The sequence below is a fragment of the Miniopterus schreibersii genome (assembly GCF_964146895.1).
Source record: "Miniopterus schreibersii genome assembly, chromosome: 3".
In the NCBI taxonomy this organism is placed as follows: Eukaryota; Metazoa; Chordata; class Mammalia; order Chiroptera; family Miniopteridae; genus Miniopterus; species Miniopterus schreibersii.
This window is the reverse complement of record NC_138103.1, coordinates 29,858,976-29,881,653: the sequence shown is the minus strand read 5'-3', so window position 1 is coordinate 29,881,653 and position 22,678 is coordinate 29,858,976. Positions and strand designations below refer to the sequence as shown.

At 45.0% G+C, this 22,678-nt stretch overlaps 1 protein-coding gene across 3 annotated transcripts in view; it reads left to right on the top strand.

Moving 5' to 3' along the window:
* Nucleotides 1–22,678, top strand: part of COL26A1 (collagen type XXVI alpha 1 chain) — a 157,290-nt gene that overhangs the window by 43,526 nt on the left and 91,086 nt on the right. For 2 of the 3 annotated variants that reach the window (XM_081131654.1, XM_081131655.1), the window contains exon 3: nucleotides 20,359–20,462. In XM_081131654.1, coding sequence (XP_080987780.1) covers nucleotides 20,359–20,462 — 104 coding nt within the window. The remainder of the gene's footprint in view (nucleotides 1–20,358; nucleotides 20,463–22,678) is intronic. The other variant, XM_081131653.1, reaches the window with a different exon arrangement.

The window sequence follows — 22,678 nt, the reverse complement described above, 5'->3', positions numbered from 1 at the left end:
TCCATACTGTTTTCTATAGTGGCTGCAATAATTTACAATCTCATCAATAGTGGACAAGGGTTCCCTTTTCTTCACATCATCACCAACACTTGTTTGTTGATTTATTGATAATAGCCATTTTGACAAGTGTGAGGTGATACCTCATTGTGGTTTTAATTTGCATCTCCCTGATGATGAGTGACGTTGAACATCTTTTCATATGTCTATTGGCCATCTGCATGTCTTCCTGTGAGAAATGTCTATTCAGGTTCTCTGCCCTTTTTAAATTGGATTGTTTGTGTTTTTGGTGTTGAATTTTATAAGTTCCTAATATATTTTGGATATTAACCCCTTATTAGATATATCATTGGTGAATATTTTCTCCCTTTCAGTAGGTTTCTTTTTGACTTGCTTATGGTTTCCTTTGCTGTGCAAAAACTGTTTAGTTTGCTGTAGTCTGTTTGTTTATTTTTTTCTTTTGTTTCCTTTGCCCGAGAATATATATAAAAAAAATATTGCTAAGAGTGATGTCAAAGAGTTTACTGCCTATGTTTTCTTCTGGGAGTTTCATGGTTTAGGGTCTTTCATTTAAATTTTTAATCCATTTTGAGTTTATTTTTGTATATAGTGTAACAAAGTGAATTTCATTCTTTTGCATGTATCTGTCCAGTTTTCCCAAGACCATTTATTGAAGAGACTGTTTTTACCCCATGGTATATTCTTGACTCCTTTGTTATAGATTAATTGACCATAATGGTGTAGACTTATTTCTGGGTTCTCTGTTGTTCCATTGATCTACATGTCTGTTTTCATGCCAGTACCTGGCTGTTCTTGTAATGCAGGCCACTGAGGACCAAGTCTGCAGTTCTGCCTCAGAACTCTGACTCCTGCCAGTCATGCTCCTTGCATGGGAGTAGCCAAACTTGTGCCTGGGAGGGTTCTGCTTGCTTAGAGCTCTGGATTTTCTGAGAGGATCAGGGTCCCTACGCTTTGCCATCTGTGGAACCGTGAAAGATGGAATGGTACTTGGGCATGACCAAGAGCCTGCCTGCCCCCTGGGCCACAGAGCAGAGTTCTTAGGGCATGTGGCCTTTCCACCAAGAAAAGGAGTACCCTTGTCCTTTAGGGAAGCCACTCTGGCCTTCCTCTAGCCATACTCATCCTCATAGGGCAAGGCATCCATGAGGCCAGGGGAATATGTCCATCTGGGCCCTGTGCCCCTCTTCTAGACCTGGGTACCTGGCTAAACAGCCCCAAGTGGTTTCTAGGCCTGCACTGGCCTCTCCCCTGAATGTAGGAGACTGTGCCTGTAGTGGGCACACTTCAAGCCCCAAGGGGCAGGCAAGGGATGACTGTTTGTGAGAGTGGGAAGTGTAGATGGAGCTGGGACACGTGGGTTGGGTTCACACATGGTGTGTAGGTTGGAGCTGAGGGTAGGAAGAGAAGGAGTGGAGGTTGGGGTCTCACTTGATTTGATTGTAAAAATGATGACTGGACCCACCTCATGAAACTACTGGGGGGATTCAGTGCCTGTGCCATGGCGTTTCTAGGCCAGTGCCTGGCTTGTGTTAAGCCCTGAGAAGAGATTTGATTCTCTGAGAAGAGATACAATATTAAGTGAGCAAGCAGCAGCTGGTGAGAGAACGCCAGATCTAGTTTGCCACCTGAGTGATTGGGGCACCTGCCTCAGTGTCCTCCTGCCGCCCACCCCCACTCAGTGCAAAGCCTGGGCAAAGGCAGGAAGAAGTGCCAGCATTTCTGCATAGTTAGATTTGGGGATCAGGGTGGCCAAAATCCTTGGTGGGGCCTCTCTTTGCAGAGGGCTATGAAGTCATCTCATTTCATTCTGATGACATTTTTATGACAAAGTGTGCAGGTGGGTGAAGGGAGGGTGTGGTTGTAAAAACGTGAGTATAGCAGAATCCAGGCACATTGAAGCCTATTTGGAATGCACTAGGGTTGGCATGTGCCCTAAACCCCTCCCTGTGCCCTCACCTGCCCCCCCAGGAGCCCTGTGTATACACTTTCCTTGCATTTATTCATTCACTCAGCCTTTTCAACAAATATTGAGAACATACTATGTGCTGGGGGCGGGCTGAATAGGATGGAGAATTACACCAAATCCTCTCTCTTTCACGGAATTTATATTCACCCAAATATGAAAACAAGAATAAATACCCCTCATAATGAGCACAGGAACTTCAAGCAGGGTGATGTGACTGAGCATGAATTGGGGCTACTTTAGAGGAGGTAGGAGAGAGACTCTTTGAAGAGACGACATTCATGCTGAGCAAAGAGCCTCCGTGTGAAGATTGGGTGAAGATAGTTAGTGCAAAGGCCCTGGGGCAGGGAGGTCCTGGATAAAGGAACAGAGAGAAGGTCAGTGTCCAGAAGCAGAACAGGAGAGGAAGAGAGTATAGGTAGAGCTTAAGTTTGAATTTTATTGTAAGCATATTGGAAAGCCATTGAGGGTTTTAAGTAGAGATGAGGAATGACCTGATTTAGGTGTTTGTTTTTAAATGAAACTTTTTATTTTGAGATAATTGTAAATTCACATGTAGTTGTAAGAAATAATACAGAGAGATCCCATGTCCTTTTTACTCTTTTCCTCTCAGTGATAACATCTTGCAAAACTATAGTGCAGTGTCGCAACCAGGATTGACAATGATGCAGTCAAGATACAGAGCATTTCCTTCCCCACAAGCACCCCTCATGTTGCCCTTTTATAGCCTTACCTACTTTTCTCCAACCCTAGCCCCTCCTCAACCTCTGGCAACCACTGATCTGCTCTCCACTTCTATAATTTGACATTTCAAGAATGGAATCGGACAGCATATAACCTTTACAATGCATCTGTTCACTCATCATTCTTTTCTGGACATTCGCCCAGGCTTTTGGGTGTACCAGTAGTTATTCATGCCCTGGCCAAATGGCTCAGTCAGTTGGAGCATTGTCCTATACACCCAAAGGTCACGGGTTCAATTCCTGGTCAGGGCACATACCTAGGTTGCAGGTTGGTTTCCTGGGCTGGTCACGTGAGAGGCAACCGATCGATGTTTCTCTCTCTAAAATCAATAATAAACAAACATATTCTTGGGTGAGGATTAAAAAAAAAAATCTGTTCCTGCATTAAAAAAAAGTTATTTCTTTTTATTGCTGAGTAGTATTCCACAATATGGATGTACCACAGTTAATCATTCATCTGTTGAAAGATGAACTGTTTCCAGTTCGGCGCTCTTGGGAATAAAGCTGCTATAAACATTTGTGTATATTCAGGGTTTTGCGTAAACATAAGTTTTCATTTTTCTGGGTAAATGCCCAGGAGTGCAATTGTTGGGTCATATGGTAGTTGCATGTTTAGTTTTTTAAGAAACCGCCAAACTGTTTCCAGAGTGGCTGTACCATTTTACATTCCCACCAGCAATGTCTGAGTGATCCCGTTTCTCTGTGTCCCTGCCAGCATTTGGTGTTGTCATTGTATTTTACTTTAGCCATTCTGTGTAGTCAGTTTCACTGTGGTTTTAATTTGTGTTTCCTTCATGGCTAATAATGTTGAAAATCTTTTCATGTGTTTATTTGCCAGCTGTATATCTTCTTCGATGAAATGTCTCTTCATGTTTTTTGCCCATTAAATGGGCCATCTTTTGCGCATTTAATTGCATTATTTGTGTTTTTACTGTTGAGTTTTGAGATTTCGTTATATGTTCTAGATATTAACTCATTGTTAGTTATTGGTTAGCACATACTTTCTTCCACTCTGTGGCTTGTCTTTTCGTCCCCTTGAGAGTCTTTTGCAGAACAAATGTTTTTAATTTTAATGAAGTCCAATTTATCAGTTTTTCGTTTTCTGGATTGTGCTGTTGTGTCAAGTCTAAGAACTCTTTGCCTGCCTTTACATGCTGAAGATTTTCTCCTACGGTTTTTTCCAAACATTTTATAGTTTTAGGCTTGACATTTAAGGCCATGATTCATTTTGAGTTAATTTTTGCATAAGGTGTGATGTTTAGGGTGAAGTTTGTTTGTTTTTTGTCTGTGGATATCCCAGCTGCTCCACCAGCATTTGTTGAAAAGGCCATTCTTCCTCCATTGAATGGTTTGTGCATGTTTGTCAAAAATCATTCGGGCATATTTGTGTGAGTCTGCTTCTACGTTCTCTGTTCTGTCCCATTGGTATATGTCTGTAGTTCTTCCCATCCACACAGTCTTGATTGCTGTAGCTGTATAGTAAGTCTTGAAACCAGGTAGACTGATTTTCCCCACTTTGTTCTTCTTTTCCAAAATTGTTTTAGCTGCTACAGTTCCTTTCTCTTTTCATGTAAACTCTAGGATAATCTTGTCTGTAGCTACCAAAATCTTTGTGAGATTTTTCCAGGAATTGCATTAAACCTGTATATCCACTTGGGGAGAATTGATATTTTTACTCTGTTGAGTCTTCCAGTTCAGAAATATGGCATGTCTTTCCACTTCTTAGATCATTTTTTATTTATTTTACCTTTCTTCATTGATTTCTTATAGTTTCCAGCATACAAATCCTGTTAATTGTTTTTGATAACTATAAATATTTTTTTGTAAAATTGTATTTAAAATTTTGATGTCCAAGTGTTCACTGATAGTATATAGAAATACATTTTTTTGTATGTTTATCTTGTAGCCTCTGACCTTGCTAAACATATCTTAATTCTGAGAGGTTTTTTGGTAGATTCCTTGAGATTCTCTACAATTCAGCCATGCCATCTGTAAATAGAGACAGTCTTACTTTTTCCTTTCTGATCCATATGTCTGTTATTTCCTTTTCTTGCCCTTTCAGTGGCTAGAATTTCCAGCACTCATTGAATAAGAGTGGAGAGAGGGGAGAGGATGCTTTGTTCCCAGTTGTATGGGGAAACAGTTCACCATTAAGTATGTTAATTAGGTTTTGTTTTTTTTTAGATTTTTTTTTTTTGGCGGTGGTGGGGGGATTGATTTGATCTTTACTGATTTTAGAGGAAGGGAGAAGGAGAGAGAGAGAGTTGAAACATCAATGATGAGAGTCATTGATCAGCTGCCTCCTGCACGCCCCACTGGGGATCGAGCCCGAAACCCAGGCACGTGTCCTGACTCAGAATCGAACCTTGACCTCCGGGATCCTCGGTCAGTGCTCAACCGCTGAGCCACGCCTGGCCAGGCAGATGTTCTTTATCAAGTCAAGGAAGTTCCCTCTATGACTATTTTTCTGAGAGTTTTTTTCATGGGTACTAAATTTTGTTAAATTTTTTCTTTTTTTATTGATTAACATGGTCATGTGATTTTTTTCTTTAGCCTGTTAATATGGTGATTACATTAGTTGATTTTGGAATATTGAACCAGTACTGCATCCCTGGAATAAACTTCACTTGGTCATGGTGTGTAATCTTTTTCTATGTTGCTGAATTCTTTTGCTAATATTTTGTTAAGGATTTTTGGGTCTATATTCATGACAGATATTGGTCTGTTGTTTTCTTGTTTTGTGCTGTCTGACTTTGGTATCAAGGTCTCATAAAGTGAGTTAAGAAGTGCTCCCTCTTGTATTTTCTGGAAGAGATTGTGTAGCATTGGTATTAATTCTTCTTAAAGATTTAATTTGGTTGAATTCCAGTGAAACCATCTGGATCTAGAGATTTCATTTTTGGGAGTTTCTAAGTTACAAATTTAATTTCCTTAATAGTTATAGGGCTATTCAAATAATCTATTTCATATTGAGTGAGTTTTGGTAGTTTGTGTTTTTTGATGAATTAGTGGGGTGGAGGGCCAAGGAGTGACCATTGGATTTGGGAATGTGAGGTCACTGGGCACCCTGGCAAGTGCAGTTTTTGGGAGTAGAGGGGATGGAGTCTGAGATGCCAAGAGTGGCGGAGAAAAATGATAGGTGAGGAAACAGAGACTGGGAGACTAGAAAACTCTTTAAAGAAGTTTTGTGTGAAGGAAGCATGAAATGAAATAGGGCTCAGAAGCTGAAAGCAGCAGGAGGTAACGGAGGTTTTTGTTTGGTTGGGTGACTTTAAGATAGGAGATACAGGATCATGTTTGTAAACTGCCAGAAATGAGCCGGGAGAAGAGCTGGCGAAGCTGGGGGGACGCTGGCTGTAGGAGTGAAGTTCAGAGAAGAGGCCTGGGGGAGTGGACCCGGAGTGTTGGGGGGAAGCAGCCTTGTCGGAGCAACGGGAGGGAAGGCTGAGATGGGGACATCCGTCACCCATGTGACCCTGAGATGGTTTGATTTTGAGGCTGACTCCTTTCGCCAACCATGAGTGCCTGGAAAGCAGGACCATGATGCCCTCATCCCATTACTCCAGGGCGTAGTGCAGGTCTGGCACATTAAGGTGCTTAACAACGTTCATTAAAGGAATTCATCCGTTTGTTAAATGAAAAAAAAAATTGTAATGCAACTGTATCCCATGTGGATTTTCCCATTCTGTGATTTTTTTATATTGGATTTTTGTAGGATGTGTGTGTGTGAGTGTGAGATGGGAATAAGGGTAACCCTCCAAACTAATGTTTATGGACAAACATGAGGCCCAGAGACCGTGCCAGATGCCCAGTTAGCAGCTAGTGTGAAGAGAAGGTGGGGGGGCTCTGCTGGGACCGGTCTGGCTTCTGGAAACTGCAGCCCTGCCTCAGGTTTCTCAGATATGTGTTTGGTCTGTGCAGTTGTTTTTTCGGTCCTTATTGGGCACCCAAGTGCCAAGCACTATTGTGCAAAAGAGCACGGCCCCGCCCTCACAGAGCTTGTGGAGGGGGGCATGTCAGTTAAGGACTCACAGAAATGAGGGGTGTCCTTATGAGACCAGGCCCTGGTTTCCTTGGGAGAAACATTAGAGCAGAGATGGGGGGGGGTGCGGGGTGAGGGGTGATGGGGGGGCGATGAGGGGATTTCACCAGGAAAAGAAGTGCAGGTGAGGAAGAGGAAGCAGCCAGTAGGGCCCAGCAAGGGGTCGAAGAGGGAGGCCTTGCCTGGGGGCAGGTGCCCTGGGCGGTGCCCTCCCTGCTGGCTTCTCCAGCCAGCTCCTTAGTGAGGGGCCTGGACCCGGAGAGTTCCCTGTGAGGGGCCCTCAGACCCAGCTGAGGCCTGAAGGAAGGCAGCAAGGACAAGCGTGCCACCCCTCCCTGAGCCTGAGTTTCCCTTTCTGGGAACTGGAGATAAGCCCCTGCCTTGCTCTGGGGTGAAAATCACACAGTGGCTGTGCCTTGCAGCGGGGCGTCAGGCCGTATTGACATGCCCTCCTGCCCTCTTGCCCTCCTGCCCTCCTGCGCCCCTGTTTTGCTGTGGGAAGGGGGGGGCAGATCACAGGGCCTGATGAATTCGGAAGGACCAGCCCCAGGGCCTCCGGGGTTAAGTTTTCCTCACCCGCTTCCCTGCCCTCCTCTGTCTCCTAGCCCCTCAGAGCTCTTTGATGGCGTACAAGCCAACCTTTTCCAGATGTGCTGAGTGGAGGGTTTTGCCGGAACTCTCCGGGGCTTCATCTGCCTCCTTCAATCCTCTCTGCCAGACGGCCCCCTGCCAGCCGGCCTCCCTCCTCCGGTTGGGTTGCCTGCTGCCCGCAAGGCCACATGAAGTCCTGGACTTAGTACTTTCTCAAAAACGTGGCCTTCTTTCCTGCCCCTCCTCCTCTAGGCGGCCTGTGTGGGTCGAGAAGCTCTCCAGGGCTGCCCACCACAGCAGTGGGAGCTTGTCTGGGCTGCCGCCACCTACCCCGACCGGGCCCCTCAAGTGGTCTGTGGTCCTGGTCTTGAGTGGGAGGGGAGGCCTGAGCAGAAGACACTACTCACGGGGCTGCTGTGATTTCCACCTGGCATTTAGGAATGACTGGCATGGATTCTGAGGAGGCCAGAGGCTGGAGACCCCTGCCTCCTGCCTCAGAACTGCAGTGGGACAGCCCCTTCCCCTCCCGCTGGCCCTCTGCTATTAATCAAGAGATTAATAATCTACTGCCTCCCTCTCAGAAACCCCCACTCCCATTTCCTGTTGAGTCTCCAGCCTGTCTCGGTACCTCCCAGTCTGATCCTCCTAGAGGTGGTCCCTGGTGAGGACGTGGGGCCAGGGCAGGAGCAGAGGCCTGCGAGTTGATGTGCCCAGGCAGGGAGGGGATACCTGCTCCCCTAGGCGAGGTCTCTGGACTGGCAGAGTCTTTCCCTGTCCTGGAACCTACTGAAGCACCTCAGGATGCTTTGGGGACATTGCCTTTGGAGGCCAACAAGCCATGGTCTCTGCTTACAGACCTCCAGTGATGGGCACTTCACCCCTCCTGGGATTCTTTTCTTCAAACGCCCTCTCATGTTACTCTGTGAGCCCAGGGGCACCTTTGGGGACACACAGGACACATTTGCACCCTTTGTGGAACAGTTATTGAGCAGCTATAGGACTTCAGCTGGGCCCCTTGGAAGACCTTGTGACCTCACCCTCCATGCTCCCTGGAGGGTCTTCGGGACCTACAAAGGGCAAGGCCAGCCTCCACAGCTCAAGGTTGGGGATCAACTTCTGTGCACTGTTGAGCAGATGAGAGCATTTCAGCCCCATAAAAAGGCCTGGTTCCCTCAAACCTCTGCCACTTTAGAACCTGGAGACTGACCCTGAGCTCTTCCTTGGCCTCAGTTTCCCCCCTGCAAAGTGAGGCTGTTCATCCCTGCCCTGCTCCCCTTTCTCAGCCACCTGATTCCCATCTCTCCCTTCCCATTTGGCTGCTATGCAGCCACAAGTGGGGTGTTTCTTTTTTTTTTAGAGAGATAGAGAGGAAGGGAGAGGGATAGAGAGAGAAACATCGATTGACTGCCTCCTGCACGCCCCCTACTGGGAATCGAGCTTGCAACCCAGGCATGTGCCCTGACCCGGAATTGCATTGAACCAGCGACCTCTTGGTTCATAGGTCAACCACTGAGCAATACCGGCTGGGCGGGGTATTTCTTGAAAGCAAACCTGATCATGATACTCCTCTGGGCCACAGTCCCTGGGTGGCCTCACCATGGCCAGGAGGGGTGGTATCATGGTGGGTCCAAAAGACTTTCTGTTGCAGGGTGGAAAGTATTCTTTTTTAACCTACATAAAATAAGAGCAAAGTTAAGCTGTGCTGATTTTTAGTATATGCAAAGACAGTAAATAATACATGTACATACACATATATACATTAATATGCATATATTGTGGGCTCAAAAATAGTTTACTGATCTGGAGTATGCTCTAGAGAGCTTGGAGAGCTCTGGCCAGCACTATGTGCACATACCTAGTTAACTCTTTGCCAGCATTTGAGGTTCTCATAGCCTAGCCCTCACGAGCTGCCTTGTCTGTGCCCTGCTACCTATCCAAGCACTCTGCCCCCAAATGCACCAAATTTCATCCCAAACAACCTCCTGGCTCTCTTGGTGCTGGCTGCCTCCTTGCCTTGAGGTCACCCGAGTGTACCCCCAAGGTGGGGGGCTTTTTCTGGCCCCTCCTGGTAGAAGTGACCATGCCCTGCCCCCCATCCCTGCAACCATCAATTTCCATGGATGTTCCCCAGCCAGACACCCTGAGTTCCTCCAGGGAGCCACCATATCTTGGTTAGCATTGCAGTTCCCAGCCTGGGACTCCATCTGGCACACACTGTTTATTGATTGTTTCACTCATTCCACCAATCTTTATTGAGTGCATATGATGTGCCCCACCCTGAGCTAGGCCTGGGCTGCAGCCAGCAGCTTAGTGGAGGAGATAGACATCAGACAAATGATTGCCTGATGGGTGTATAATTATAAGGGTGATGAGTGTTTGGAAAAGAAGTCAGGTTTCTATGACAGTGTAAATCGAGGGAATCCAGCCTGTAGGGGTGGGTGGAACTGAGAGTGGGCTGGTCAAAGAGAGTCTCTCTGAGGAGGTGGCACTTCTGGTGAGCCCTAGGGACTGAGTTGGAGTTAGAGGGTGTCTCAGGCAGAGGGAACAGCAGATGACAAGCTGATATGGGAAGGAGCTCTGCTGGGATTTTAAGTGGAATTGAGGGAGGGGTGAGTGGGAAGGCAGCCAAGGTGGCCAGTGGCCAGATCTTAGAAGTCCACGTGGTCATACTATGGATTTGGGTTTTGTCCTAAGATTGAAGATAAGCTAGGCAGGGTTATGGAGGAAATTTGTACTTTGAAAATATCACAGGAACATCTGTGTGGAGTCCGGAATACTGGAGGTGGAAGTGACGCTAGGAAACAGTTAGGGACCATTGCCCCTGTCTAGGAAGGAGGCGATGGAGGCTGGACAGGACAGGTGGGAGGAGAGCAGTGGGCTGGTAGGATCGTGGTGGAGGAAGAACTTCCTGGACTCAGTGAAGGGAGGGGCCAGAATGTGGTGGGGTCAAGATTTCTGCGGCTATTTGTTGAGTGAATATCCCCCAGGATAATGTATGTCCTCGGATTTGCCAAATGACAATGAGGGAAGCCCCAGGATCTGCCAATCAGAAGGAGCAAATGCAGAGAGGTTAGAAGTCCCTAGAATTGGGCTGTCTTGGGAAAAAACTCAGGGCCAGTGAGGTGGGAGACACCAGATGGAGACTCCAAATTGTATTTGGAAGCTTTCAGGTTTGGAAGGGACCTTTAGGTTGTTACATCCCACTCAGACTTGACAGGGGCTCAGAGAAGGGGGACTCACTCAGTGCTCACAGATGGGCAGAGATGCATTGGAATCAACTAGAAAAAAAGCAGCGGGAAAGCCCTGTGTTTGTCCTGCCTGTGTTGCTCCTCTCGAGCTCTGAGTCAGCCTGGACTGTCTTTGGGGGAGTCATCCTGCACCCCCCCCCCAGTGTCTCACTCGCTGTGTCCCCATCTCAGCTGGGCCAAAGGAACCAGAGAAGCCTCATCTGACCTCTCAGACATGTCCAGGGTTGAGGGCAGGTGGCAGCTGATGGAAAGACAGGAGTCTGGGGAGGCGTGTAGCTGAGTTGGGGCTCAGCTGCCCACCAGCCGCACAGCACAGGCAAGGGCTCAGTGTCTTCATCCATAAGCGGGACGGTAAGACTCTCACAGTATGAGTGGGCTGAGCACCTAGGTGTTCAGCGGATACAACTCCCTTACATTCCCCTTGCTTTCCTGAGCTGATTTTGCCATTTGTGAAGTGGACATATATAGCACTGTTCGTGGACCAGCGAGGGGCTGCCCCTCCTTCAGCCCATTTCCACAGTTGTGTGGCCTTGGATGCCTGTTGGCCACAGGCTCCAGGAGAATTGCCATATCACAGGGGTCAGATCCTCCACCAGTCAGTGGATACATAGTGTTGCCCACCTACTGTGTGCCAGACACAAGCAAGGTTCCTGCCCTCCTAGAGCTCATGGTGTGGCAGAGATATGGGCATCGATTAATAGCCACACATAAAAATACAGCTTGCAATCTGGAGTAAGTGCTATGAAGGCAGGGCACAGGCAGCAAGCTGGGAACATTGATCTGGTTGGAGACTTCAGGAGGGCTTCCTGGAGGAGAGGGCCTTTGAGGTGAGGATGGAGGTGACTAGGCCTTAATTGGGAGAGGGAGGGAGAGAAGAGAGAGAGAGAGATGCACAGCCATTAAGGATAGCTGGAAAATGTGAGTGAGGGGCACAGGGACACTGGGGAAACCTGGTGGATGCTGGAGCCTCAATGTGGAGTTTGCTTGCCATCCCACTTGGACACCGCAGCACCACAAAATCAGGAGGAAGTCAGGATGAAGAGGCGTCTCCACTTTGGGAAGAATTCAGGCCTTAGGAGGCAATCTTGTTTCTCTCTCAATATCTGGAGGTCAGTAAAGCCTTGGTGGTGGGAGGACAGTCCTGGTTCTATGTGGCCCCTGCCCAGGACCTTGTCCTTGGCCCTCAGTCTGCTGTCAAGGAGTGAGGCTGACACCACCATATCACTGGTGGGGTGAGCCCTGTGCAGGGTGTGGCCTCTCTGCAGATCCTCAGGCAAGCTGGGTTCTTCTCAGTGTCCTCAGCTGAGAATGGCCTCAAGGCCATCCGAGGTTAAATGAAGTCTGTAGACCCTGGGATTATGGCTGTTTGTCTTATTGTGGAGGTGGTCTGGGGGGCTGGTCTGATCTGAAAGGAATGGTCCCTGGGGTGAGGGGTGGGAGTGGGGCAAGAGACCTCTCTTGAATCAGCCTTGACCTCTTGTCTCACATAGGCCCTCAGGACTCTGTATGTGTATACTTTTATTTTTGACAAATAAAAACTGTGCACATTTAAGGTGTACAATGTGATGTTTTGATATATATACACATCATGAAATGATTACCACAATCAAGGTAATTAACATATCTATTGCCTCTTATATTTACCATATTTTGTGTGTGGTGAGACCACTTGGAATCTGCTCTCTTAGCAAATTTCAAGTATATCATACATTATTATTAACCATGGTGGCCATGCTGTACATTAAGTTTCCAGAACTTACTCCTCTTATAACTGAAAGTTTGGTCAATGTCTCCCCTAATCCCCCACCGCCTAGCCTCAGGTAACCACCATTCTACTCTTTGTTACTATGAGCTCAACCTCTTTTTTTTTTTTTTTGTTCTATATATGAGATCATGACATATTTGTCTCCCTGTGTCTGGTTTATTTCACTTAGTATACTGTCCTCCAGGTTCATCCACGTTGTTGCAAATGGCAGGATTTCCTTCTTTTTTATGGCTGAATAATATTCCACTGTGTATGTGTATATAAATCAAATTTCCCCCCTCTTTTTTAATGAAATTTAAAAATTTAAATTTATTGGTGTCACATTTTCTTTATACATTGATCTGTTGATGGACGTTTAGGTTGTTTCCATGTCTTAACTATTGTGAATGATATTGCAAGGAACACTGGTTTGGTTTCCTTTGGATATATACCCAGAAGTGGGATTGCTGGATCATATAATAATTCTATTTTTAATTTTTTAAGGAACCTTCCATACTATTTTCCATAGTGGCTGCACCAATTTACAATTCCACCAACAGTGATCTTCTTTACTCAGTCCACCAATTCAAATGCTGACCTTTTCTGGTAACATCCTCATAGACACACCCAGAAAAAATGTTTTGCCAGTTATCTGGGCATCCTTTAACTCAGTAAAGTTGATACGTAAAACTAACCGTCACAGCCCTGCCTGGGTGGCTCGGTTGGAGTGTTGTCCCAGTTTTCCAGGGTTTTGGGTATGATCCCTGGTCAGGGCACATGCAGGAGTTGACCAATGAATGCATGGATGGGTGGAACAATAAATTGACGTTTCTCACTCACTCTCTTCCTTTCTTCCTCTCTCTCTCTAAAAAAAATCAATAAATTTAAAAAAATTTAGAAAAAAATAAACATCACAATAGGTAACATTTGTTAGCATTTTCATCTCCTGGAAATTGTGTTAAATACTTAATGTACATCTGTATTAGTCTCCTTGGGCTGCTGTAACAAAATGCTATCAACTGGGTGGATTAAGCAACAAATATTTATTTTTCATAGTTCTTGAGTTTGGGAAATCCAAGATAAAGGTGCTTGCAGGTTTGGTTCCTGGTGAAGGCCCTCTTTCTGGCTTGTAGACAGCTGATCTCTCTTATTCTTGTTATAAGGACATTAATCCTGTCACAGGGGCCCCACCCTCATGACCTCATCTAAACCAGATACCTCCCAAAGGCCCCACCTCTAAATACCAACACTTTGAGGGTTAGGGTTTTAACATATGAATTTGGGGTGGGGGAGACACATTCAGCCCATAACAGCATCATCTGTTTTTTATTTAGCATTTACATTGTATTCCTTTTTGAGTGATTTAAAGGCACAGAATTCAAAATCCAAACAGTATTAAAGAGTATGGAGTAAAACCGATGGCCCCCATTCACCCTAGAGGTGATTCCTGTTATCAATTTCTTGTGGATTTTTCAAGAGATAAAGAATTCCAACTATATCCTTTGTAAATATAGATGTAAAAATTCAAAATGAAATATTAGAAAATAGAATTCAGTGAGATATGAAAAGGATAATCCATCATGACCAAATGGGGCTTATCCTAGGAATGTTTTGTTGGTTTAACATTTGAACATTAATTAATGTGATTCATCAAAATAACAGAATAAAGGATAAAAATCATATGATCATCTCAATAGATATAGAAAAATTATTTGATAACATTCAGCACCTGTTCATGATAAAAATTCTCTCAGCAAACTAGATATAGATGGGAATGTCCTCCATCTAATAAAGATAACAAAACAGCTAATGCCATACTTAATTGATGAAATATTGTACACATTCCCCCTTAGTATGGGGACAAGAAAAGGATCACTGTTATCCCTTCTAGTCAACATTATACTGTAGGCAATAACACAAGGAGAAGCTATAAAAGGCATACAGATCAGAAACAGAATATAAAGAACTCTTTATGCACAGATAACATTATTGTGTACTTAGAAAATCCAAAAGAATAGTCAAATACAGTACTAGAACTAATAAATGGACTTATTAAGGTTCACTGGATACAAGTGTTCCCCCCTTCCAAATTCACATGTTGAAATCATAACCCCAGCATGATAGTATTTGGAGATGGGGCCTTTGAAAGGTGATTAGGTCTGAGGGTGGAGCCCTCATGAGAATGGGATTAGTGTTCTTATAAAGGGGACTCCACAGGGACCCCTTTCCCTTCTTACCTGTGAGGACACAGAGAGAATATGGTTGTCTATGAACGAGGGGGTGAGCCTTTACTAGACCTGGAATCTGCCAGCACTTTGATCTTGGGTTTCCCAGCTTCCAGAACTATGAGAAATAAATTTCTGTATTTATGAGCCACAGTAAAATAAAAAAAGCATTAAATACTGTTATGGGGTGAATGTTTGTATTCCCCCAAATTCATATGTTGGAGCCCCCAATGTGGGTGTATTTGGAAATGGGGTCCCTAAGGAAGTAATTAAGGTTAAATGAAATCATTAAGTGTGGGGCCCTGATCCAACAGGATTAGTGTTCTAAGAAGAGATACTAGCATTTCCTCTCTCTCTCTTCCTGCCCCCCTGCCCCCCGCCCCCAAATTCTGAGGAAAGGCCATGTGAGGACACAGTGAGAAAGTGGCAGTCTGCTAGTCAGGAAGAGAGTCCTCACCAGAAACGGAATTGGCTGGAATTCTGATCTTCGATTTTGTAATGGCAGCCTGAGCAGATTAAGACAAATACCTAGGCATAAGTTTAATGAAAGATGTGAACCCTGCTGAGAAAAATTAAAGCAGATCTAAATAAATGGACAGTTCTGCCATGGCTAAGAAGACTCAATATTATTAAGATACTGGTTCTTTAGAAATTGATCTATAGATTCCATGTAATCTTTATCTAAATCATAGTGGAATTTTTTTTGCAGAAATTTATAAGCCAACTTAAAAAATATGGGAATGCAAAGAACCTAAATATCCAAGACAATTTTGAAGGCTAACAAAATTGAAAGACTTAGATTACCAGATTTTGAAACTTACAATAAAGCTACATTTATTAAGACAGTGTGTGGTTTTGGTGCAAAGATAGAAAAACAGATCAATGGAATAGAATAGAGAGTCCAGAAACAGACCTACATTTAAATAATAACTTGGTTGTCAACAAGGCTAAAATAATTCAACTAGGGAAAAGAAGGTATTTTTAATAAGTGGTGCTGGGGCAAGTGGATAGCCCAAAGGAAAGCAATGAACCTTGACTCCTACCCAACAAATAATAAAATTTTAAAAATTGATAAAATTAAAAACTTATTATCATAAATACACATTTAAGAAAATGAAAGGTCAAGTCACAAATTGGGAAAAAATATTTGTAATACATATATCAGGTAAAGGTCTCCTATAAAGAATATACAAGGTGGGGCAAAAGTAGGTTTACACTTGTTTTGAATGGAAAATGATACAATAATTAAGAAATAATAATACAAGAATAAACTCTGTGTTTTGTGTACTCACAACTATAAACCTACTGTTGCCCCATCCTATATATATCTTACAAATCAATAAGAAAAAGAAACAAAACTCAGTGTAAGAGTGGGCAAAAGTCTCAAACAGGCACTTCACATAAGAAGATATGCAAATGACAGACATGAAAAGGAGTTATTTTATTTAGTCAACAGGAATTGCAAAATAAAAACATAATGAAAGTGTACTACATACACCCTAGAATGACTAAAATGAAAATGACTGACAATATCAAATGTTGGCAAGGTTATGGAGCAACTGGAACTCATAGGCTGCTGGTAGGTGTGTGGACTGGTTCATTCAAACAGGTCATGGAAATTTGTTTGTACCATCTACTAAAGTTAACACATGTCCATCCTATGTCCCATCAGTTCTGTTCATAGGTATATAATCTGGAGAAATAAAAACACCTGTTTACAAAGACTCTATGCAAATTCTCATAGCATCTTTGCCCATTATAGCTCAAGACTAGAAACAATTCAAATATCCATCAACAGGAGAAAGGACAAATTGTGGTATATTTATATAATGGAATATTATTTAGCAATAAAAGGAAAAAAATACTGGTATACTTAACATGGATGAAACTCAGACATAATGGATGAGTGAAAGAAGGCAGACACGAACGAGTGCATGCTATAAAGTTCCATTTATGAACTTTTGGAAAGGCAAAATAATCTCTGCTGAGAGAAGTCAGAAGAGTGGTTATGTGTGGGGGCTGGGTAATGGACATGAAGGGGGCACAAGGGGACATTTGAGTGATAGGAATGTTGGTGTACTCACACATTAAAGTTCATTGAGCAAAACATTACATTTATTTATTTTATTGTATGTAAGTTATATTTTAATAACACAAGAAAAATTCCATTATAATGTGAAGAGTGAACTCAGTGCTTTCCTTCATAGCCCTTCTCAAACAGTGCGTGGTCATGTACTCGTGTGTGATATGATTAGTGCCACAAGCTCTGACGAAGTGAAGCCCATGCCTGCCTTCTTCATTCTTGTATTCCCAGTGCCTGGCACCCAGCAGGCTCTTGGTGTGCATTTGTGAATGCACAAATGAGTGTTGGGTTAACACCAAGCACCATGATCGGTACAAGGTGTTGAAGGAGGGCTGAATAGGGAGCCTGTCAACTCTGGCCAGGGGGAAGGTGCTTTACAGAGGAGGAGGGGACATTTGAGTCACCCTGAAAGCTCCTGGGGATTTTTCTCAGGCAGAGAACAGGAGAAGAGCAGGTAGGCAGAAGAGCATTCACATGCAAAGCCCACGGCTGGAAGGGCAGCTCGGTGTGTGCTGGTGGTAGGAGCCTTGGCTGGTGGTGGTAGGAGGAGGGGTGGTAGAAAGGTAGGCAGGGCCTTATTTACTGACCTAAAGAGTTTGGTCTTTAGTCTTTGGGAGCCATTTTAAGAGAGGGCAGTCACTAAACTGGATCTGCATTTTAGAAAGATCTGGGTTTGCATACTGGACTCAAGCAGAAGGGCTGGGAGTTCTTTATGGATGTAAAAGGCTGAAGTTCCTCATCTTGTCCAGACTGAGGGAGAGGCTGTGAGCACTGAACCTGCCTTGGGCCTCCTGGTAATACTGGAGGGGTCAGCCACTCTGAGCCCTGGCCCTCTGGGCTGGTGAAGCAGCGCCACCTACTGGTGTGCTCTGCTCCTGGACTTCACAGGCCATCTGGTTCCTTTTGGTCCCATGTCCGCACGAGACATGGCCTCAAAGTGAGGGCCAGAAAGATGAGCTCTTCCTTTGGTTCAGGGGCCCAAGATCAGTACCTCATGCATATGTTGGAAAGAATGGACACAGACTAGTATTACTAGGCTCTGCCAATTCTGCCTGCGTTTGGGTCCCTAGTTCCACCACCTTGAGAAAGTTACTTAACCTCTCTGCCTCGGTTTTCTCATCTGTAAATTAGGAACAGTAATAGTATCCATCTGTTCGGGTTGTTATGAGCAGTACCTGGTACATGGTGAGCACTCAATCAAAACTCTTGTTATATCTACACATTAGTATTTTTATCATCGTCGTCATTCAAGGCATGGACTGAAGAATGCCTGGTGGATTTTGGAGGGCTCACGGGCTGGAGGCCAAGGGGCAGTCTATGATACAGGGTAGCTGTGTGAGCTGGAGAAGGACCTGCACACATGGCTAAGCAGGTCGGACTCTCCTGACTGCAGTGAGGACTGATGAACGAAGGGTGTGGGCTGGGAGGAATGAGGTCAGATCTGTGTTTTGCAAATCCAGCATCTGTCCACCCCTTTCTGCTCTCAATGCCTTGCACATATGCTTTCCCAAGGAGCCTCGCACATCACATTCTGGTTTATGTAGGGTCCTTGTCATGTAGACCAGGAAATAGGCTCAGGGAGGTTGAGGAACGTGTGCAAGTCCACCTTGTGTACTAGAGGCAGAGTCCAGAGCCCAGGGCTCCATCTATCCCATGGTGCTGAGGTTATGGGAGGGACCCTTTCATGGCATCAAATGCACTGCTCAGGACACAAATACAATAAACAACTTGACCCTTTCCTGCTTTACACGTCTGCCCTAGGAGATTCTGAAGCTTTTCTGATCTCTCTAAGCCAGAACAACAATCTAATTGCAGGAATTAATTTAAAAACTGGCATCTTTAAAAAAATGTTTTTGCTAGATAATTTATTTTTTTGTCCTCCCCCCCCAGTTTTATTGAGAAATAATTGATGTATATCACTGTATAAGTTTAAGGTATACAGCTTGATGGTTTAATTTACATATATTGTGAAATGATTACCACAATATACCTGGCACCTTTTATCTACATTAAAGCCTCACCCATATCCCAGCTGGGCCTGCTTCAGACTGGAGGTCTGTAGCAGGAAGGCATGTGAGAGTGTGAGCCTGTGAATGAGCTGTGTGAGTGTTGAGTGTGTGAGCATATGTGTGTGCATGTGAGAGTGTGCATGTATGTGACTGTGTGAATATGTGAGTATGTGAGGTGTGAGTGTGCCAGTGAGTGTGTGTATAAGTGTGAAAGTGTGTTTATAGCACAGACATTCTATTTATACTCCTTGGACCCAGGCTCATTGACCCACCTAGGTCCCACCAGGCCACCTGCTGTAAAAACTGGTGATGATGACACTGTTTCTTTGTCACTCCCTGTTCCCATTGGCCTATGCCAATTGCTTTCCGGAGGGTGGGGGAAGGGGAGTGGGCGCCGATCTAGAGTCCAGAGGCCTGGGCTTGCTCTCCAGGTCCCAGCTGTGGGCACCTTTCCGTGCAGACTTTTGGCTCCTCACTCAAAAGTTCCTGCCCCTGGCTACACACAGCCACACCCTCCTTAGCTCTCCAGGGGGAAGCTGGTTTGCTGGAATGTTTACGAAACATGAGTGAGAGGATTTTAAAAAGAGAAATTAGTGTAACAGGATTTTTCAGATTTGGTGCAATATTTCTGAAATTCAAGATGTGACTCGTGTGTTTTCCTGTCAACAGTGCATCTTGAAATGTCACGCCTGTTGCTACCAATTAATTCATCATTTTCCCATTCACTGATTAAGTTGCTCAGTGTCAGCAGATTCAGATTCCGTGGAGTCATGGAGTTTGCTTTCAAGAGGAAGTTTGCCAACACGATGAAGCAGCTCAGTTGTAGTGACGCATGTAGAATGAGTAACGGCTGAGTTGGTGCCCCTGTGAAATTTGGTCATATGTGTTATAGTCACTATCCATGGAGTTTCACAAAATCCCAAAATAAATTTGATACGAAATAAGTATCAAACTTACTTGTGAGAAAAAAATAAAACTCCAGGACTTTGAATTTTACTCTGGATGCCACAGCAGTTTGTGGGGCATTTTCTCGCTGCTAGAGTCCCGCTGCTGGACTGTAAGTTTTCATTGACGTCTCTCTCTCATCCTAGAGGCTGTGATTTTCTTCAAAATAGGGACTCGGTTTTATCCATCTGTGACCACAGTGGAGCATGTAGTTGGCACTCAAAGCATTCATTGGATGAATCAACAAAAGGAAATAAAGATTTTAATGATATTTTTCTTTTCTATATTCATTATTTTGGTCGATGTCTTAGCTTGAACTGCCATAACAAAATATCACAGACTGGGTGGCTTAAACAACAGAACTTTATTTTCTCAGGCAGCTGTCTTCTTTTGTGTCCTCGCATGCCCTTTCCTCAGTGTGGGGGGGGGGGGAGTTAGGGCTTCAACATAAATTCTAGGGAACACAATTCAGTCCATAGCAGTCAGTGTGCAAGACATTTTTCTACCATAGGTGGTCACACCTGGAGACTTTGAGAAAGGCAGAGCTGGAAGGCACTTTAGAGCACACTTGGCACAGAGAGGGATGGTCACTTGCCCAGAGCCACACAGCCAGTGGCACAGAGCTGGGGCCACAGGATTCACTGGCTGGGTAGCTCCCAGAGCCCTGGACTGGGCTGACTCTGCAGGAATTGGGTCTGGGGTGGACAGTTGGGCTCTCACACTGTCCTGACGCTGCCCTTGTGTTAGTTACAGGACTCTGATCAGACCCACATACAGAGTGTCCTACCGAACGGTGACGGCGCTGGAGTGGAGGTGCTGCCCTGGCTTTACTGGGAGCAACTGTGATGAGGGTGAGTCTACTGGGACATGGGGGCAGGGGACCAGGCACTGGTCAGGCTGGGCTTCCAGGTCCTAAGTGCTTCTCCCTCTGCCGTCCTCCTGTGAGCAGATCTCTGTTCCTCCATATTCTTTCCTTCCTTTACCCAACATCTCCGAACCAAGTGGTCTGGACTGACCAAACTGGGGTGAAGCTGCCCCCCATCCCTTGGCACTGAGGCTGGTCCCTGTGTGTGTTGGTGGGATGGGAAATGGAGGAGACTCATAAGCCCAAGTCCAGGGGAGGGAATTCAACTCACAGCCTATTTCTTTCTGGTTCTGACTCACCCAGAAACTGGGGCTGGCAGGGCTGGAAGTTTAGGCTCTGAGCAAATGCAGATGAGGGCCCCCAGCCTTGGAGCCAGTATGAGGCGGGTGGACCTGGTAGGCAGCAGCAGAAGGAAGGCCTCACCCATTGCCCCTGCCCTTCTGCCTGGCTGGTGCCCAGAGGGAAGACAGGAAAATGGGGCCTAGAGCCTGCCTTTCTTTCTGAGCCCTGAGTAGGCTCATCCTGGCTCTGGAGCCCAATGGAGCCAGATGGCTGCACTCAGGTGGAAGTCAGAGATGGCCAACAGCAACCCCCCAGCATGCTCACAGCAAAGGAAAGCAGGGCCTGCCTAACGAACAGGTTTGCAGCCCCCTTGTTCCCAGCATGGCTGGCTAGTCTGAAGGCTGAAGTGTCAGTTTTGTGTTTGGAAATAGGAGCTTCCCTCAACCTTGGCTTTCTGGCCTCTCTTTAGGTAAGTTTATGTCTTGGTAAAGGGTAATTCTTCCTGCAGACCGAGTGGAAAAAATGCAGATAATGTGGGATATGTGTCTCTTTCAGAGCCTGGGGATCGAGTGGCCCCCTTTCTAGCTGTGAGCCTGAGGTTGAGGATTCCTGGGAGTGTAAGGGCCTGGGCTGAGTTTGGGACCGGCTCCTGAAAGCCTTTGAAAAGATTTTACACTCCCCAAAATGAAACAATGAAGACAGAAGGTGAAATCAAGGCGGTGTCTGTGCTTTTAAGCACATTTCTAAGATGGTTGGAGGGTCCCGGGGCAATTATTTCCACTTGCTCCCATTGCTGCCTCTCTGCAGAGCCTGCAGGTCAGAGGTGCTCTCTCGTCAGTGGGTTCTGCTTTGGTTCAGATGAGCTTCTCCAGGAGAAGCATGCTTTTCTCTTGCTGTGTCTGGTCTTCCTTCCAAGTGCTCAGGTCTGTCTGGTCTTATGACTGTGGATTTGTGACTGCTTAGGGGTAGGTGACTTCAGCTTCCCAGGTGGCCTCTCTCTGGATCTGCTTCCTCCCTTCTTTGTCTCTCCAGGCCCCCTTCCAATCAGCCTCCTCTCCTTCCTTCACGGATGCCCCAGGAGTGCACATCAAAAGCTTGGGGATACCTTGTTTCATAGATATGTCTATATGCAGTCAATCCTAATTATTTGCAAATTCTGCATTTGTGAGTTGGCCTACTTGCTGAAGTTTATTTGTAACCCCCAAATCAATACTAGCAGTATTTTCATGGTCATTTGCAAATATGCACAGAGAAGCAAAAAATTTGAGTTGCCCAACTTGTATGCTCCCAGCTGAGGTTGAACAAGGAGAAACTCTGCCTTCTTATTTCAACTCTCATACTGCAGACAAGTGTCCTTTTCACAATCTGTTTAATGCCATGCTTCTCACATTTTTATGCTTTTTTGGGGGAGATATTGTTTAAAATGTTCCCATGTCTAGTGTTTTTAAGTGCAAAAAGGCTATGACTTCCCTTAGGGAGAAAATGCACGTGATAAATAAGCTTTGTTCAGGCATTGGTTATACTACTGTTGGCTATGAGTTCAATGTTAATGAATCAACAGTACATATTCAATAAGATGTCTTTAAGTAGAAGTACACATAAAACAAGGTTACATATTGATCAGCTGATGAAAATGTGACACTCGTAGGAACCTAACTCTGTGTTTCCCCTAAGAGCAATGGGTCAGTATTTGCTAATTCAGACTTCCTGGTGTGCTTATAGAACATAACTACCACGAATAACAAAAACTATCTGTACCTATGAATCTATAACTATTTATATATCTGGAAAGATTTTTTCTTATTACAAAACTAAGTACATATTCATTGTAGAAAAAGTGAAAACACTCTTTTAAGTTAACCTCAAGTCTCACTTACATGAAATGCCTCCAGACCATTTTTGTGCTTACAGGTCAGTTGT